We start from the raw sequence: 19140 nt of genomic DNA, 5'->3' as shown, positions 1-19140 counted from the left end.
CCTAAAGAAGTGATGGCTGTTCCAGTTCATGTCATCTTTAAGGAGCTAGTCGTCTGACTGGGAACACCCCCATTTCCATTCCTTCTGTGAACTGGAAGACGGATGCAGTCTATCTGGTCCAGCCCTCCACAGGGTTTGTGCGCCATCAGCTTCCTCACGACTTTGTGGGGTGGAATCGGCCTTAAAGAAGCAAAGAGACTTCGGACTGATGCCTCGCCCCCCCCCCACCCCCGGGCCAGGAGCACAGAGCTCCGGACACTCTCGGACACCGGGTATTCCAGGGCTCTATGTTAGCAGCTAGGATTGCTTGCTATCAACTCTATATGGGGCAGTACTCCAGAAACCTGTGGAAACAAGCCTAAGAGTTGGGGGAATGCCTTCCGCAACAATTTCAGGAGGACATCCAGAAAATAGTTCAGCAGGGCCTGGACTGTGATAAACACGAAGCCCGCTCTGCGCACGACGTGTTTGAGACAGCCATGATAGTTGCTGCAGCAGGCATTGGGGCTCGTCGCATGGCTTGGCTATGCGCTTCCAACCTGCGCCCTGAGGTGCAGGACCGTCTGGCAGATCTGCCCTGTACAGGGGAGAACCTGTTCGGGGACAAGATTAAAGAGGCGGTTGCCCAGCTGAAGGACTATCATGAAACCTTTCAACAGTTGTCAGTCAGCACTTTGAACACTCAGCCCTCCAGCAAAAAGCCTCCTAGGCAATATCCAAGACTGCCTTTGTACCGGCCATGCAAGTACTGCCCACTAGCCTCTAGATCGAGACCTCAGCGGGCACTGGCAAGACCGAGGGCATGGCAACCTCGTATGCCGATTCCAACTCCTGCTTTGCCGCAAAACCCAGTCCCGGAATTTTGACTGGCGGCCAGGGGATTTGAGCCAGCCAACCCTATCCCAGGGTGCTGACCCCCCAGAGGTGGATGCTTTTACTCCACACACGAGGGAGTTGGATGTACGCAGGGCGTTATTAAGATATCTGAAGGTTACTAATTAATTTCGAAGATGGATCATCTTTTTGTCCTATGGAGTGGTCCGAAAAGAGGTCTTCAGGCATCTAAGACTACCATTGCGTGGTTGCTTAAGGAGGCTATTGGGTCAGCCTACATTTCCAGGGGTCGTCTGGTTCCTGAGGGATTATGTGCTCATGCGACGTGCTCTCAGGCTGCTTCGTGGGTAGAGGCTCAGTTTCTCTGCAGGAGATATACAGGGCAGCAACTTGGAAGTCGCTGCATACTTTTGCAAGGCACTATCGTCTGGATGTGGGGGATACAGGTTCTCAATCCTTTGGTGAGAGTGTTTTGCGAGCGGGACTCTCCAGGTCCCACCCAGTATAAGGAGCTTTGTTACATCCCAGGAGACTGATCTGGGTATGTTCAGGGAAAGGAAAATTGGTTCTTACCTGCTAAGTTTTGTTCCTGTAGTACCACAGATCAGTCCAGAACCTGCCTGATCTTTGGAAGAGGAGAGTCATTCGCTCAGATTATTTTCTACTTTTATAAATGCAGACTGTTAAAAAAAAAAAGAAAAGTTATTTTGGAAGTTTTTTGGAGAGTTCCCACTGGAATCCGTGATTGGAAGAGTTTCATCTTCCTCTTCCGTTAGAGGGGGAGCTAGGGACAGTTTCATGGTGGCTTACTTGCAGAACCATCGATGCAAGCCTCTCTTGATGGAGGGGGTTGTGTCAAGATCAGTCGGCGCAGGGCTAGTGGTCAAAATGGAAGGCCTCATGGTCTGTCAATCGATTAGAGATCAGAGCGGTGCATTTCGCATTGCTTGCCTGTCTGCCAAGGTTATGCGGTCATCCAGTACAGATCCTATCGGACAATACGATGACAGTTGCCTTCATCAACCGTCAAGTTGGAACCAAGAATCAAGCGGTGGCTCGAGAGGCCTGTGAATTGATTCTCTGGGCAGAGCAGCACTTGGAGTGACTGGCAGTGTCCTACATCACCGGAGTGGACAACGTTCAGGCGGATTTTCTCATTCCCGAGGAAAGGGAGTTGTCGGAGGCAGCGATGCATCTCATTTATGGAAGATGGTGTTATCCCCATATGGACTTAATGGTGACCAAAGAGAACACCAAAGCATTGCTGTTTTACAGCCAGCAAAGAGAACATGGTACGCAAGGAATGGATACTCCGGTGCTGCCATGGACTCGAGGAATTCTTCTCTATGTCTTTCCTCCGTGGCCTCTGGTGGAAAGGGATTACGGTGGATGGAGAAACATCCAGGTTATGTGATCCTGGTAGCTCGAGAGTGGCCACGTTGACCAGATCTGATCAACCGCTGATGTTCGGACATCAGTCGATTCTTCTGTGCCAGGGCCCAATATTTTCAGGTCAAGCGACTCACTTCTGTCTTACGGCTTCGTTTCTGAGAGGAGACGACTGAGATGGAGAGGATACTCCAAAGCAGTTATTTCCAACTTAATGCAGGCTAGATTGACCTACATCCTTGATGTATGTGCAAATTTGGAGGGTTTTCGAATCCTGTTCGGCTCTTGATGGAGTGCAGCCTCAACCTGTTCAGGCTACGATGTTGCATATGTTGGTTTTTCTACAGGAAGGTTCTGGTCAAGGGACTGGCCTATAACTCTATGAGAATCCAGATAGTGACATTGGGTTGTCTCCGGGGTAAGGTGCATGGGTATTCTCTGTCCACACATCCGGATGTTATGCGTTTTCTTTGGGGAGCTAAGAACTTGTGTCCTCAGGTGTGGAACATTTGTCTGTCTTGGAATCTGAATCTAGTCCTTAGAAGATTGAGTGAGGCTTGGTTTGAACCACTAAAAACGGCTACAGTTAAAGCCTTGACTCTTAAAGTGGTTTTCTTGATGGCTATTTGTTCAGCCAAGAAAATTTCGGAGCTCCAGGTGTTGTCGTGTCGAGATCCCTTCCTACAAGATATCTGATTCGGGGGAATCTTTATGCCTGGTGCCTTCTTTTCTGCCTAAGGTAGTCTCTGTGTTCCATTTTAGACAGTGGAATTTCCAGCTTTTCCAGATTTGGATTCCCCTACGCCTCACGCGGGGGAGCTTAGGCTCCTAGATAGGAGGCATGCATTATTGAGGTATCTAAAGTTCACTAATGATTTCCGTAGATTGGATCACCTCTTTATAGATTGGATCACCTCCACAGAAGAGAGGTAAGGAGTCTGAGGCTACAATTGCACGATGGCTGAAGGAAGCCTTCAAGTTGACTTACATTTTTAAAGGGCTCCCACTGTCGGGGTTTAAGGGTGCACTCGATGTGTTCTCAGGTGACCTCCTGGGTTGAGTTACAACTGGTGTCTCCGCATGAAACTTGCAGGGCGGCTACTGGGAAATCGTTGCGCACTTTTGCTAGGCATTATCACTTGGATATCGGGGCTCCAGTTTCCATGTACTTTGGTGAATGTTCTTCGAGCGGAACTCTGCAGGTCCCACCCGAGTTAAGGGGAGCTTAGGTGCATCCCAGGAGTCTGGCCTGATCTGGGTATGTTCAGGGAAAGGAAAATTGGTTCTTACCTGTTAATTTTCCTGTAGTACCACAGATCAGTCCAGAGACCTGCCCATTTACTGGGGGGGGGGGGGGGGGGGGGGGGGCGGGGAGAGGCCGCCGCTCGTACTATTGCTTTGCATATAGTGCGGAGTTGTTGGAGGTTTTCAATGCTGATCGCTTATGTTAAATTTGGGAAATGAGTTTTCTATTGTCTTTTTGGGTAACTTCACCTTCTTCTGGCTCGTTGGAGGAGAGGGAATTTGCTTAGAGGTTTATGGTTATTGCTCTCATTTTGGCTTGGGCGCAGGTCAATACTGAGGGACTGCAGGTGGCACACTGGGTTATGTACAGTGTCCGTGAAACGTTCTCTGTCTCCATCTACTGGAAGGGAGGTGAAACCCAGGAGTCTGGACTGATCTGGGGTACTACAGGAACGAAAATTAGCAGGTAAGAACCGATTTTCCTTTAGGTGTGCTCCATCAATTTTGGACAATTTGAGCATCTGAAGCTCCCCTGGCTGTCACCCCCAAATATTTATGCAGCAAATAAGCCCATCTTCCCATCCCCCAATATGTATCCAATCCAATATTGATACGGCGGCTTAGATATCTAGAGCCAATTTGAAAACGTGTCTCGCTGTTTCCCCTGCACAAATGCTTTCCTTCCTCTCTTCCACTCCTGGGAGGTTGCTTTCCCTTCCCTCGTGCATGCTTGCGCAGACTCGCCTTTCCCATCATGAATCCTGGCCTCCTCTTTCCCAGGACAGAGATACAGGCGCTGGAGAAGGAACAGCGGGAACTGCAGAAGAACCTGGAGGTGGCAGGCAACCGGGGCAACCAGCTGAGGGACCAGGAGAGCCAGGACACCCTACGCTCCCTGCTGGAGCAGAAGGACAGAGTGGAGGAGCAGCTGAACAGGGAGATGAGGTTTATTTCGGACCTGGAGCGGGAGGTGAGGAGAGCTGCTGTCCGTCCTCCGACCCCCCCCCCCCCCCCATCCAATGCCATCTATCCACCCTCTTAGATACAGTAATAAAGCGCCAGAATTGGCATCCTCAGCAGAGGTCCTGAGGACAAGATAGGCACTGAGAGGGGGGGCAGATTCTCAACACTACATATTGACCAATTCCTCCCCCTCCCCCCATGGATTATAACCTCTGGGGATGTGAATATTGTACAAACCTTACCACAAAAACAAGAGAAGTCACGTTGATTAAAATAGTGGTATTTTTGCAAAGGGGTTTCTACTTTTGCCTTTTCTCCCTTATCTGTCAGATCCGGATCTGGGAGAAGAAGGTGATGGAGCAGCAGAAGCAGGCGGCAGGGTCTGGTGGGCCCCTGCGTCACACTGCCCACATGCGGAAGAACATTGAGGTCTCGGAGAACAGGTTAGACCGGGTAAGACTCGTGCGCGTCTCAGCCCTGGGTCCTCCCCCCCCCCCCCCCCCCCCCCCGCAGAGCTTCACGGTGTTCCGATGCATCCTCCGGGGCGCACGCTCCCCCACGGACCCAGCCCCTGTGTCTCCAGGCCCCCTAGCTCCTAATGCCGGTTTCTTGGGTTCCAGGCCACGACCAAATTCAACAGCCAGCTGGTAAAGAATGCAGCCCTGCGCAAGGAGATCGATGTCTTGAGGGTCGACCGTTCCCGCTTTGAGCAGCTGTACCGGAAGCTGGAGAAGGTGAGCGGAAGAATGAGGCAAAGGAAGGAGGTGGGGAGAGATAGGAAGGGGAGAGAGAGAGAGCGGGACGGCATAATGAGATGGAGTGAAGCCGTGGTAAATGAGAGAGATGTAGGACAAGAAGTGACGCAAGAGACGCAGAGGTAAAATGCAAGCAGTGGAGGAAGAGGACAAGAGCTGTTCCCTGTACGTACTCGGATCAGTCCAGACTCCTGTGTTTTGCCTCCCCTCCAGCAGATGGAGACAGAGAAAGCTTTGACAGACTCTGCCCTATATCCTCCTGCACAATTTTGCTTTTCTGTTGCAGGAGCTGCGCGACACACGGAAAGAGATAAGTGACGTTATTGATGACTCCACTGCGGCCTACACGGCCAGGTATGGGAGAAGGAAGGTTCTGGGTGAAGTGGAGCTGAAAATGCAATCTACACGTGTTACTTTCATCCTCCCTCCCAACCAAAATACGCCCCCCCCCTGCAATGCCACCTCTTAATGGGGAGGGCAGTTACCAGATGGCTCATTTTTACATACGTTAAGTGGCTTTGACAGTTGTTCTCCCCCATGCAGAGACGGCGGAAGGGTGGGATTTCCATTGTAGAGGTCATCGGGAGGCTTCAAGTTAGGGCAAAGAAGCCGAAAGCGAACTGGCTCCCGTTTCGGATGGCGGGGGCGTTGGCACCTTGTTTCCCGGCCCAGGTTCGCAAAGGGATCGTGGGAGTGCCAGAACTGGTGGGAAGCTGGTTCTGAGCCGGGAGGAGGAGAGAGGTGAGAGCACACAGAGCAGGATGGGGAAACAGGAGCAGAGAAGGTGGGGGCTGGGGAGGCTGTTTATTGAGAGAGGGGAGGGTCTAAGCAAGCGTGGCAGAGGAAGTGAGCATTGCGTCTTGAAGGCCAAGCTGACAGAGGGTGTGCCAGAGGCGGGGAGAAGCGGGGCTGAGTATCAGTTCCCCTCAGATGAACAATGGTTCCCTGTACGTACCCGCATCAGTCCAGACTCCTGGGTTTGGCCCCCCCCTAGCAGATGGAGGCAGAAGTTTACCAAACAAAACTCCGCCTCATATAGGCTGGTGCTACCTACAGTCTGGCAGTATTCTTCTGTCTCCAGCAGGTGGAGGACGTGCCAAACCTACAGTCTGAGTTAGGGCCTAGCTGTGGATTTAGGGTTAGGCAAAAGTAATCTTTTAAAAAAAAAAAAGGAAATAGGGACAGATTTTTTCTTCTAGAGAGACAGACCGCAGTGTATTCCTGCTGGTCAGGGTCTTCTGCCTCTCCTGAGGGGACCATCCCCCCTGGTTCCAGAGGCTGTACCTGTTGTGGGTTGAGGACCCAACAAACAACACTTATACTACTGGGGAGTGATACCGGGGAGCCCGGCTCACTCCCCCCAGTAGGTTCAGGACCCAGAGGCGTCGGCCAGGTACTTAAAAATAAATAAATAAATAAAAAGTTTATTATTTTCGCGCGGCTGTACTTCGGGGTTACTCCGATCGCGGGTGTGTGTGTGTGTGTTTTTCGCCGTTTTGCCGCGTTTTCAGGGAGCGGGGGGTTGTTTGATCAGGCCTCCATGCTACAGGCTGCGCATTGAGAGGAGGAACTTCCTCCCAGTTTGTCCCTGCAGCGCAGGGTCCCCGAGGGGGACAGGGTCGCGGAGGAGAACAGTGTTCAGCCTACAGATCCGGCTGTGGGGGATGGGGATGACACATCTTCGGATTCGTCATTCTCCGATTTTGTTCTTCTTATGCATAGGGCCTTTAAGGCCCGCAAGGCAGGAAAAAAGAGTCCTCTTCTACCAGACTCCCAGCCCCGGCCTCCTAAACGGGCTTGGATTTCGCAGGAAGCGAATCCTTCGCCGGGGCAGCAGCCGAAGCCCTTGAGAACCCCAGTGACTGATTCCGATTCGTCTTCGGAATCAGAGGACAAGGATGACGGGGACTTGCCCTCTCATCCACCGAGGGGGGTGGAGGGAGACTCCGAGAGACAACAGGGAGGACTACGGGGAGCCCACGGGCCAGACGGTGATGATCCAAAGGTGGTTCGGCTCTTTCGCAGGGATGAGCTAGGACCTCTTATTCCTGCTATCCTGGGGGAGCTAGGCATTCAGCTCCCTCAAGAGGAGTCTCGGCTGGGTGCTACGGACCCAGTGGTACTGGGGCTCCGGGGGCCTCCTTCATCCTTCCCTTTCCATTTTTCAGCCACGGACTTGCTTTTTAAAGAGTGGGACACTCCGGACTTGGGACTAAAGGTGGCTAAGGCTGTGGATAAGCTCTATCCCTTACCTGAGGAGGCCTTGGAGCTTTTGAGGGTTCCTAAGGTAGATGCCGCGGTGACAGCGGTCACAAAGAAGACCACCATTCCAGTTACGGGAGGTACAGCCCTTAAGGACCTACAGGATCGTAAGCTGGAGGTTCAGCTTAAAAAGATTTTTGAAGTCTCCGCCCTGGTGATTCGGGCAGCGATCTGTAGTAATTTTTTGTTGCGAGCAGGGCTACATTGGGCACAACAGTTCCTTGCCAACGAGTCATTATTCCAGGAAGAAGCGCTGCAGACGGGGCGTCTGGAGGCTGTCATTGCCTATAGTGCGGATGCCTTTTATGATTTACTTCGCACATCTGCCAGGACCATGCTGTCGGCAGTGTCCGCACGGCATCTCTTGTGGCTCCGTAACTGGGCGGCGGACGTGTCTTCAAAGGCTCAGCTGGGTTCCTTACCGTTCAAAGGTAAGCTCCTTTTCAGCAAGGAACTGGAGGATCTAGTCCAGTCATTAGGCGAGAATAAGGGGCATCGCCTACCGGAGGATAAGCCAAAGTCGAGGGGAGCTTGCCCCTCCCAGGTCTCGTTTTCGCGGAGGTTGGCGGACCTGGACTTCCAGAGGTTCGGTTTCTTCCTTTCGTCACAATGCCAGTAGGCAGCAGTCCTACACTCCGTCCTTTCGGGGGCGGCGTTTCGGTAGACCTGGTTCCAGCCAAACTGCGCCGGGTGGAAAGACTTCACAATGATGGGCTGCCTGCTTATTCCTCTGTTCCCGTAGTGGGTGGCAGATAAGATAAGATAAGACACGGTTACGCGTTAGATTTTGCACGTATGCCCCGCCAGCGGTACCTGATCTCCGCTTGCGCCCAGGCACCAAAGCGCGGGGTGGTACAAGAAACACTGCAGCGGCTGCTCGACCTCGGAGCCATCATTCCTGTGCCGTCGGAGGAGCGCCGAAAGGGCCGGTACTCCATTTATTTTGTGGTCCCCAAGAAGGAAGGAACTTTTCGACCCATTCTCGATCTCAAGAGGGTCAACCGGTGTCTGCGGATTCCTCGATTCCGGATGGAAACGCTAAGGTCAGTCATTGCATCGGTGAGACAAGGGGAGTTTCTGGCATCTCTGGATCTCACCGAAGCCTATCTCCATATCGGCATCCGAGCAGATCATCAGCAGTTTCTACATTTCTCCATTCTGGGGCATCACTATCAGTTCAAGGCACTTCCGTTCGGTCTGGCCACGGCACCCAGAACCTTCACCAAGATTATGGTTGTGGTGGCAGCACAGCTTCGCAAGGAGGGATATCTGGTCCACCCATACTTGGACGATTGGCTGATCCGAGCAAAGTCAGAGTTGCGTTGTCAGGAGACGATCCTTCGGGTACTGCAGTTACTACGAAACCTTGGTTGGGTAGTCAACCTGGCCAAAAGTCGACTGACTCCCTCACAGTCCCTGGAGTTTTTGGGGGCTTTGTTCGACACTCGTCAGGGTATGGTATCCCTCACGGAGGAGCGTGTGATCAAACTTCAAGGTCAGATTCGGGCCTTGCTAGCCAAGTCTCCTCCAATCGTTTGGGAGTACTTATAGGTTCTGGGTTCCATGACATCAACTTTGGAATTGGTTCCTTGGTCTTTCGCTCATATGAGGCCTTTGCAATCCGCGTTACTCTCCCGATGGAACCCGGTTTCAGAGCAGTTTTGTCTTCCTTTGCCTCTGATGGGATACGCTCGTTCCAGTCTGGCCTGGTGGCTCCACCCGGACAACTTGAGGCGGGGAGTGCCTTTGGTAATTCCGTATTGGACGGTAGTCACCACAGATGCCAGCCTTTATGGCTGGGGAGCGGTTTGTCCGCGGACGTCGGTGCAGGGCAGGTGGTCCTCACAGGAAGCTCGATGGTCCATCAGTCACCTGGAGACCAGAGCGGTGAGGTTAGCTCTGCAGGCGTTTCTTCCAATTCTCCGCGGCAAGTCGGTACGCATTCTCTCCGACAATGCGACCACGGTAGCTTATATCAACCGTCAGGGAGGAACACAGAGTCAACCAGTAGCATTGGAGGCTCGGTTGCTGATCTCTTGGGCGGAGAGGAACTTGTTCAGCATAGCGACCTCCCACATTGCCGGAGTCGACAACGTTCGGGCGGACTTTCTCAGCCGACATTGCCTAGATCCTGGAGAATGGGAGCTCGCGGACGAAGCCTTTCACCGCATTTGTGCCCGATGGGGAACACCCTATCTGGATCTGATGGCGCCGTTCAGAAACACCAAGGCTTCACGCTTCTTTGCCCGCTGCAGGGAACCGTGCGCGAGGGTGTGGACGCTCTGGTTCTCCCCTGGCCAGTGGATGTACTACTTTATGTGTTCCCTCCGTGGCCGCTCATCAGTCGAACTCTTCACAGAATAGAGGTGCATCCGTCGGAGGTAATTCTCGTCGCTCCCGAATGGCCGAGGCGTCCATGGTTTGTGGATCTGATAAATCTGGCCATCGACAGTCCTCTGAGATTTCTGGATCTGCCGGACCTTCTCCATCAGGTTCCGGTTTATTTCAATCAGGTCGAATACTTTTGTCTAGCGGCATGGCTTTTGAGAGGAAACATCTGAAGTCTCAGGGGTATTCGGATGCAGTGGTATCTACCATGTTGCAGTCCCGCACGGTCTCCACTTCCTTGTCTTATGTCAGGGTCTGGAAGGTTTTTTATGCATGGTGTGTCGCCAGGGGTGTTGTGTCTACAACACCCCTGGCGACATGTTGTGTCGCCAGGGAGTCTCGGACATTTTGGGTTTCCTTCAGGATGGTTTATCGAAGGGCTTGTCCTGGAGTTCCTTACGAGTGCAGGTAGCCGCGATCGATTCCTTGCGCGGTAACATACATGGGATGAGTCTGGCAACGCATTCTGATGTCTCCCGATTTTTACGGGGTGTGAAGCATTTGAGACCCCCGGTACGGGAACCGTGTCCGTCTTGGAGTTTGAATTTGGTTCTTAAGGCCTTGTGTTCAGCACCCTTTGAACCTTTGCGTAGGGCGACTTTGAAAGATCTCACGTTGAAGGTGGTATTTTTGGTGGCGATTGCCTCAGCGCACCGACTGTCGGAGCTTCAAGCATTGTCATGTAGAGAACCCTTTTTGAGGATTTCTGATTCGGGCGTTTCTCTGCATACGGTTCCATCCTTTCTTCCCAAGGTGGTGTCTTCTTTCCATTTGAATCAGTCAGTGGAACTCCCAGCTTTTTCTGATCAAGACCAGTCGGACCCCCATTATAAAGACTTGCGGAAGTTGGATGTTCGCCGAGCGTTGCTCTGCTACCTGGAATTTACCAATGAGTTCAGGGTGTCAGACCATCACTTTGTCCTCTGGAGTGGACCTCGTCGAGGACATATGGCTTCTAAAACCACAATCGCTCGTTGGTTAAAGAAGACCATCAATTCTGCTTATTTGTTAAGCGGGCGGCCATTGCCTGTGGGTCTTCGGGCTCACTCTACTCGGTCTCAAGCCGCTTCCTGGGCGGAAAGTCATCAGGTGTCACCCGAAGAAATTTGTAGAGTGGCTACGTGGAAGTCACTCCACACCTTTCTAAACATTATCGTTTGGATGTTCAGGCGTCGGGACATTCGGTGCAGGGGTTCTGCGTGCGGGCCTCTCCGGATCCCATCCCAAGTAAGTGAAGCTCTGGTACATCCCAGGAGTCTAGACTGATCTGGGTACGTACAGGGAAAGGAAAATTAGTATCCTTACCTGATAATTTTCGTTCTTGTAGTACCACGGATCAGTCCAGAGTCCCGCCCTATTTAGAGTCTTATCAGTTTGGAGAGTCCACGCTATTGTATTCTTGTCTAGTTTTTTGCAGACCGATTGTGTTATTCTGCAGCCCATGAGTGCTGATCCCATCTGGGGGTTCCATGAGCCAATTTTTTCTGGTTGTTCAGTTACTGTATATAGTTAGTTTGGGGTTTTTTTATAATCCATTCTGCTTTGACATTACGTAATACTGCCAGACTGTAGGTGGCACCAGCCTATATGAGGCGGAGTTTTGTTGGTAAACTTCTGTCTCCATCTACTAGAGGGGGGGCCAAACCCAGGAGTCTGGACTGATCCGTGGTACTACAGGAACGAAAATTATCAGGTAAGGATACTAATTTTCCTATAGCGGTTAACAGCACGGAAATACAGGTTAGGGACAAGATGTAAGAGCTGGGAACAGACAAATCCCTGCGAGTCAGTCTGCTTGCATAGTTCTGAGATGGCCGAAGACTTCAGCCCTTCCCCGCTCCCAACTCCGCCCCCTTTTCTTCCTGAGCAGGGACGAAGCTCAGAACAAGATGCTCCTGCTGAAGGAGAAAGTGGAGAAGGATGTGGCTCAGCATGGCGCGGAGGTCCGGGAGCTACAACGCGTCCTCGACCACGACCGCAAACTCAAAGAGTTCATGGGGATCAAGACACAGGAGCGTATCGTGAGCGCGGAGGTGCTGGAGGCTCGGCGTAAGCGAGGTAACGTTCGCCCAGCGCAGGTGATTGTGGCAGAAGAGCTGAGGGGGCTGCCATTTAATTTGTTCTCTCTCTCTCTCTCTCTCTCTCTTTTTGGGTGCGTCGGCAGAGCGAGTCGAGCTGGAAAGGAAAAAGAAAGACCCCAGGGCGGAGTCGATGGAAACCTATCAGGCCGCCTTCCAGCATATCCAGACCATCACAGGCGAGGACAACTTGGACATCCTGGTTGAGAGGTTCATCGAAGGTGAGATGAAGCCTGCTGTTGCGTCGTGGCAGCAGTAGTCAAGGGGAGATGGGGGTGGGGAACAAGAAAATTCCCAGGCTACAGCAGAGCGCCTGGCCTGGATGGATTCCCAACTGAATGGCTGAGAGAGGACTGGCTCTGGCCACCTTCTGGTGCCTCCCTCTGCAGCCGTCTGTCAAGTCCAGCAGTGGAGAAAAGAATTCTTTCCCTGACCCCCCCCCCCCCCAACCCCCAGATCTGTCCTTTTCCCTTAATCCTCAGGTCTGACTACATCAGACACACCGGTGAGAGTTGCCCCACTCTCTTTTGAAGGTAGTCAGTGGTTTAGACGTGTCCTGCCCCTCTTATCCCCACTTAAGCCAGAGACAGTGGGGTTTTATCGAGGTGCTAAGCCAACATTGCATCCTGGGAGACGGAGTTAATCCCAGGACCCGAGGTGAGCTGGGCCCCTTGTGTCTCAGGGGTGAGAAGCAGCGGTATGTCTGGTCCGGGTCTGACACCTGGCCACCCTTTTCCCCTTCTGCAGTGGAGGATCGGAACTTTGCCCTCTTCAATTACGTGAACGAACAGAATAACGAGACAGAGGTCCTGCAAGGGCATATCGCTGAGGTAGGAAATGGGAATTTGGCCAGCGAAAGGTGTCCTGGGGGGAGGTGGGGCTGGAATGCTTTATGAATGCGCAGAGACCTGTGGGCAGCCGCAGCAATAAAAACACGCACAGAGGGGAGGGCAGGAAGATGGGGCTACTGACAAAGGTTCCCGTTACTTCCAGATCAAAGGACAAATTGAAAATTTCAAGACCCAAGGAGCACGCTTGGACGAAGACCACAAAAGCATCCTGCTGGAGATCAAAGCAAGGGAGCAGGAGGCTAGGATGCTGGCAGATGGGTACGAAGAGCACCTGAAAGGCATGCTGAAGATTATAGAGCAGCTGAAGATAGGTAAGTGGGGGAAAAGGTGGCAGACGCAGAGAGAGGGAAGGTAACATCCAGATGGAGAGGGAAAGGATGGAGGAGAAACTGGTAGAGACTCGGGCACCTGTCTAGCCCAGTAAAAGGACTGTATGTTGTTTGCCTCAATGGCAGAGGGAGGTCTCAGTTCTGAGGCGGCAGCCATCTGGCTCCCCCCTTTTCCCCATCCTGTTATGACCCCCCCCCCCCCCCCCCCCCGGCTCAGTCTTATTGAGGGAAGCCCGGCTCTGTCCTTTCTCCCTTCACGGTAGATAGCACAGAGCCTGGGAACTTTGGTTTCCCTCTCCCTCCCCTGTCAGGAGAAGAAGCAGAGCTTCGGTTTCTCCAGCCCAGGTTGGCCTGCAAGATCTGTGATTGCTCCAGTGAAATCTTCCAGTGACCTTAGTAAGCCCAAGTGGCTTCTGAATCCCATCTCCATCACCAACAGTTTCTCCGATGTCTTCCCTAATTATGACTTTTCTGTTCTGTTTTTGATTCTCTTTTTAATTGTGAAGCATTGGGGAGAAAGGGTGCTTCATTTTCCCTGTTGCCTGTACGTACCCAGATCAGTCCAGACAAATGGGTTTTGTAACCCTACCGGCAGATGGCAGCAGAGAATAAAATCTTTCAGGCACTGCTACATAACCTCGTGTGCCACCTGCAATCCCTCAGTATTTCTCTGTCTCCAACAGATGGTAGAGGTGCAAACCTGCAGTCTGAACTTAATTAAAAAACAAAACAAAACATAGAATAGAGTTAGGAGAGAAGACAGAAAAAGCGAAGATGGTGCTCCCAGAGATGTTAGGTTTCTTCGTGGGCCATCCCTCTAGTTGAGCAGGGTGAGCGGGGGTTAGAAACCCCCAGCCAGGCTCAACCCTTGATTTCCAAGGATCCTGGTTTCCTCGCTCCCCCTGAGGCCTTCTCAATTAGTCCCACCATCTGCATCAGCCAGGAAAACTCAGAAGCAGGAAAGTATAACTTCCCTTTCCTTTTCATACCTGGATCAGTCCAGACAAGTGGGCTTGCCTCCCTTCCAGCAGATGGAGACAGAGAAGGTTTCACTGACACTGCTACTTAAACCAGTGTGCCACCTGCAGTCCCTCAGTATTTCTCTATCTCCAGCAGATGGCAGAGGCGCAAACCTGCAGTCTGGGGAAAAAAAGTGTGTTCCGAGCAGGTCTCTCACGGTCCCATCCACTGTAGGGAATCTTTGGTACATCCCAGGAATCTGGACTGATCTGGGTACGTACAGGGAAAGGAAAATTGGTTCTTACCTGCTAATTTTCGTATGCAGACTGATGGTGTCACAGAGGAATGCCAAGGCCCCCCGTTTCTTCAGTCACAGAAGAGAGTCCTGGTCCTACCTTGGCCCCGAGGGATCCTGCTTTATGTGTTTCCTCCGTGGCCTCTGGTGGGAAAAATGATATGGTGAATAGAAGGTCATCCCGGAAAAGTGATCCTGGTAGCATCAGAGTGGCCACGGTGCCCGTGGTTTGTGGACCTAGTCAACCTGGCAGTGGATGGTCTGCTGTGGTTCGCCCAGATGTCGAAGCTTCTTTGTCAGGCTCCAATATTTTTGGATCAAGCGGATCGCTTTTGTCTCACGGTTTGGCGTTTGAGAGAGAAAGGATATCCGGAGGATGTCATTTTCACTTTGTTGCAGGCTAGAAAGACTTCTACTTTCTTGTCCTATGTGAGGATCTGGAAAGTCTTTGATGCCTGGTGTACGGGTCAGGGAGTAAGATCTACTCAGGCCTCAATAGCTCACATTGTAGCCTTTTTGTAGAAAGGATTGGTGAAAGGAATGACCTTTAACTCTCTTAAGGTTCAGGTTGAGGCCTTGGGCTGTCTTCGTGGCAAGGTACATGGAATGTCTTTGGCTGCTCACCCGGATGTGGTTCACTTCCTTCGAAGGGCAAAACATCTACGGCCTCCAGTGCGGAAAATATGTACCTCATGGAATCTTAATTTAGTCTTAAGAGGGATGTGTGTGGCACCTTTTGAGCCTTCAAAAATGGCAACTGTAAAGGATCTAATTTTGAAGATGATTTTTCTGGTAGCAATTTGTTTGGCCAGAAGAATTTTGGAGCTACAAGAGTTGTCGTTGATCTTTTCTTACGATCTTGGATTCCGGGATCTCCTTGCAGATGGTGTCTTCTTTTCTCCCGAAGGTTGTGTCAGCGTTCCATCAGAATCAGATGGTAGAACTCCTGGCTTTCCCAGATTTGGATGTGTCGGCTCCACATGCTAGAGACCTGCGATGTTTGGATGTGAAGCGGGCTTTGTTGCATTACCTCAAGGTCACCAATAGCTTCAGGGTGTCTGACCATCTCTTTGTGCTATGGAGTGGGCCTAAGAGAGCAGAAGGCTTCTGTTACCACTGCGAATCGGGCTTAACCTTCAAAATCCCGGAGCAACACGAAGCAGCAGCAATGTCACGATCGTGCATCATTGGCCAACCCGTGCAGCATCTTGACTCCGCCCCCCTTGGCACATTGGCGTGCCTCCCGCAATAGCGCAGGAAACGGGGCTATATCTACCCAGCTTTCAGGCACAAACTTTGCCTTGGCTACAGGCTTGCTTGTGCTGGTGCTGTCTCTCTGTTGGATTTGCCTTTGTCATGACCCAGATTGTCTTGGATTCCTCTTGCCTGCTGCCTGCCTTTGACCCAGTCTGGATAGATTTCTCTTGCTTGCCGCTTACCAGTGACCCGGATTGTCTCGGACCCCATCTTTTCTAAGTCCTTGGACCAACACCTTCTCCACGTATGACAAGTCGTTCAGCGACTCCGGGAGAATAAGCTATTTGCCAAATTGGAAAAATGTATGTTTCATAAGCAAGAACGTCCCTTTCTGGGCTACATTATTTCTCAGACAGGATTACAAATGGATTTAAAGAAGCTCAAAGCAATCCTGGACTGGGCTCAGCCAATAGGCCTCAAAGCCTTACAGCGATTCTTTGGATTTTCAAATTATTATTGACAATTTATCTCCGGCTACTCAACCTTAGTGGCACCCCTCACCGCCATGATCAAAAAAGGGGCCAACGTTCGTAACTGGGGCCCAGAGGCCATCCAAGCCTTTCAAAGGCTAAAAGAGGAATTTATTAAAGATCCCTGTCTACGACGGCCAGACCCAACAAGACCCTTTATTTTAGAGGTAGATGCCTCCGCCCTATTTTTCTACAATGATTGGAGGAGGGGAACCTTGCTACTTGTGCATATTTTTCTAGAAACGTTTCTTCGACAGAAAAGGTTGCGCAGGAGGATTGGACAATGAGGGGGTAAACCTGGTGTTGGCCAGACTGCGTGGACCGCCAAAGGCTTTCCCTTTGCCGAAGAAGGTGAAGAAGCTGATTGACTGGGAATGGGATTTTCCTGAGGCAGGACTGAAAGTGGCCAGGGCTATGGTTAGGTTGCTGAAGGACGCTTTGGAAGCGGCGGTGTCGGCAGTGACGAAGTAGACAATCATCCCCGTATCAGGGTCGGCGGCAGTGAAAGTTGTCCAGGACCGGAAGACAAGAAGGACAAGAAGAGGCTGTTTGAAGTCTCGGCTCTGAGCCTTGGAGCTGCGATCTGTACTAGCCTAATGCAGAGAGGTTGTTTGTGCTGGGTGCAGAAAGCGCAGGAGAAGACATTGGGAACCTCTACTGATTCTAGCCAGGAAGCTCGCTTGGAGGCGGGGGTGGTCTATGTGGCAGATACCCTCTATGATATGCTTCAGACTTCGGCCAGGAATATAGTGTACGCCGTAGCTGCTCAAAGACTCCTGTGGTTGCGTAATTGGTTGGCAGATGTGTGATCAAAAGTGCAGCTTTGTAATCTCCCCGTCAAAGAAAAGCTGTTGTTTGGGGAGGATCTGGAGAAGCTGATGAAGCATTTGGCGTATTCTAAAGGGAATAGATTGCCCGAAGATAAGAAAGGGAGTAAGAAGACCTTTCCGCTGCACGCTGGCTTTCGTGAGATGAGATTTCGCTCCAACAGAAGTTCTTCCGGATCCACGCAGAAGCAGGGTTCAGGAAGGCAGCAGTCCTTTTGGAGGACCTGTAGGCCGGCCAGAGATAGCTCTGGATAGGGTTCCGGAGGTGCGAAATCCGTCCAATGAAGGCAGGTTGGTCCACTGCTCACTGGAAGCTATCGGAAGAAGGTTGTTCCATTTTTACAAGGAGTGGACTAGAGTCACTTCTGACCAGTGGGTTCTGGTCAGAAGTAATAAATAATAAGGGACGGCTATGCCTTAGAATTTTCACCCCCCCCCCCCTCAAAGAGGCCTTTGGTGGTGTCTTGTTGGCTTTGCCCGTCAAGCGGGCGGCGGTGCAGGACACCTTGCTATGGCAGACAAAACGAAGGATAGACCGTTCACCTTAGATGCAGGGATACTTTTATTCGCTGTGCAACTTTACAGGATAAAATAGTGGGCAGCAATGAAAACATTAGTGTAGTAGGGGAAGGCTGTGGAAGATTTGACTGGTTACTCTTGTAATAAAGGGATCTGTGGCCTGCCTTACTTCAGCTACCTATAAGAAATCCTTGGGCTATGCTCACACTTGATTGTTGATCTTACTGCATTTCCAATTGCTCACCAAGATACAAATCAGTTTAGCATTTCCAATTACTCCCTACATGTAAGGTTACCGGTCTATCCTTCATTTTGTCTGCTCACTAGCTTTGCTAGACCACCTTCCATGTTGTTTTCTGGGTCCACCTTTCTACGGCTGCAGCGATTGGAAGCCATCATCCCCGTGCCGCAGGAGGAGCAGGGTCAGGGAAGGTATTCTGTGTAATTCATGGTCCCCAAGAAGGAGGGCTCTTTTCGGCCCATTCTAAATCTACAAAAGATCAAGGCAGCCTTATGGGTGCTGTGTTTTCGGATGGAGATGTTGCTGGCGGTGATTGCAACGGTGCACATGGGGGAGTTTCCCGCCTCCTAGGATCTAATGGAGGCATATCTTCATATTCCTATCTGAGCACACCATCAGAGGTTTCTATGCTTCACAGTGCTGGGAAAGCATTTTCAGTTTTGAGCTCTTTCCTTCGGGCTGACTACTACACCAAGAAGGTTCACAAAGGTGATGGTGGTAGTAGCAGCAGCACTCAGACGGGAAGGGATACTAGTGTATCCGTACCTGGACGATTGGCTCATTGGGGCAAAGTCAGAGGTTAGTGTCACTGTTCCATTTGATGGGTGATGGAGCATCTAAGATCCCTGGGCTTGGTGATAAACCTGGTGAAGAGCCATCTGGAGCCGTCCCAGTCGGATTATCTGGGAGTGCGATTTGACACCCAGTTAGGCAGGGTTTTTTTTTACGCCAGAAAGGGTGTTTAAGTTGTAGTCGCAAGTAGTTCGTCTGCGGGATTTGGTGGTCCACAAAGTCTGGGATTATTTACAAGTGTTAAGTTCCATGGCCTCTATACTGGATTTAGTGCCATGGGCCTTTGCTCACATGCAACCTCTTCAGAGGTACTCCTGTCCCGTTGGAATCCATTGTCGGAGGAGTTTCAGCTACCATTACCGCTCCAGGAACAATCCAGATCCAGTCTCTCGTTGTGGCTGTCGTATCCCAGTTTGGAGAAAGGAGTGGACTTGGAAGTTCCGGATTGGGTGCTGGTGACCACAGATGCCAGCCTCAGCGTTTGGGGAGCGGTATGTTAGGGATCTACAGCCCAAGGGAAGTGGTTGGCAGTGAAGGCGTCCTGGAAACAAGAGCGATCTGTAACGCATTGCTGTTCTTTCTTCCTCGGATTCAGGGACGTGTGGTGCGTGTGCTCTTGGACAATGCAACAACAGTGGCCTATATCAATCAACAGGGTGGAACAAAGAGTCGTTTGGTGGCTTTGCCTGGGCGGAACTTCATCTAGCAGCACTAGCAGCTTCCCACATGGCAGGTGTGGACAATGTGCAGGCGGACTATCTCAGCAGATAACAGCTGGACCTGGGGGAATGGGAGCTGTTAGCGGAGGCCTTTGCCCTCATTCAGTGCAGGTGGGGTGAGCCCCAGTTCGATCTCATGACAACACAGAAGAATGCCAAGGCCAGAAGGATTTTTAGCCGCCAGA

At 51.5% G+C, this 19140-nt stretch overlaps 1 protein-coding gene across 6 annotated transcripts in view; it reads left to right on the top strand.

Annotated features, from left to right (window-relative positions):
* Window positions 1-19140, top strand: part of CCDC114 (coiled-coil domain containing 114) — an 81533-nt gene that overhangs the window by 8999 nt on the left and 53394 nt on the right. For all 6 annotated transcript variants that reach the window (XR_003853541.1, XM_029584368.1, XM_029584367.1 and 3 more), the window contains 8 exons: window positions 4249-4438; window positions 4762-4884; window positions 5052-5165; window positions 5473-5540; window positions 11707-11894; window positions 12001-12135; window positions 12662-12744; window positions 12908-13076. Coding sequence is in view for 5 of the 6 variants with exons in the window: in XM_029584368.1 (XP_029440228.1) it covers window positions 4249-4438; window positions 4762-4884; window positions 5052-5165; window positions 5473-5540; window positions 11707-11894; window positions 12001-12135; window positions 12662-12744; window positions 12908-13076 (1070 nt within the window). In the remaining variant the exon portion in view is untranslated. The remainder of the gene's footprint in view (window positions 1-4248; window positions 4439-4761; window positions 4885-5051; window positions 5166-5472; window positions 5541-11706; window positions 11895-12000; window positions 12136-12661; window positions 12745-12907; window positions 13077-19140) is intronic.

Source organism: Rhinatrema bivittatum, chromosome 19, assembly GCF_901001135.1.
Source record: "Rhinatrema bivittatum chromosome 19, aRhiBiv1.1, whole genome shotgun sequence".
Classification (NCBI taxonomy): Eukaryota; Metazoa; Chordata; class Amphibia; order Gymnophiona; family Rhinatrematidae; genus Rhinatrema; species Rhinatrema bivittatum.
This window is presented reverse-complemented; position numbering and strand designations above follow the sequence as displayed.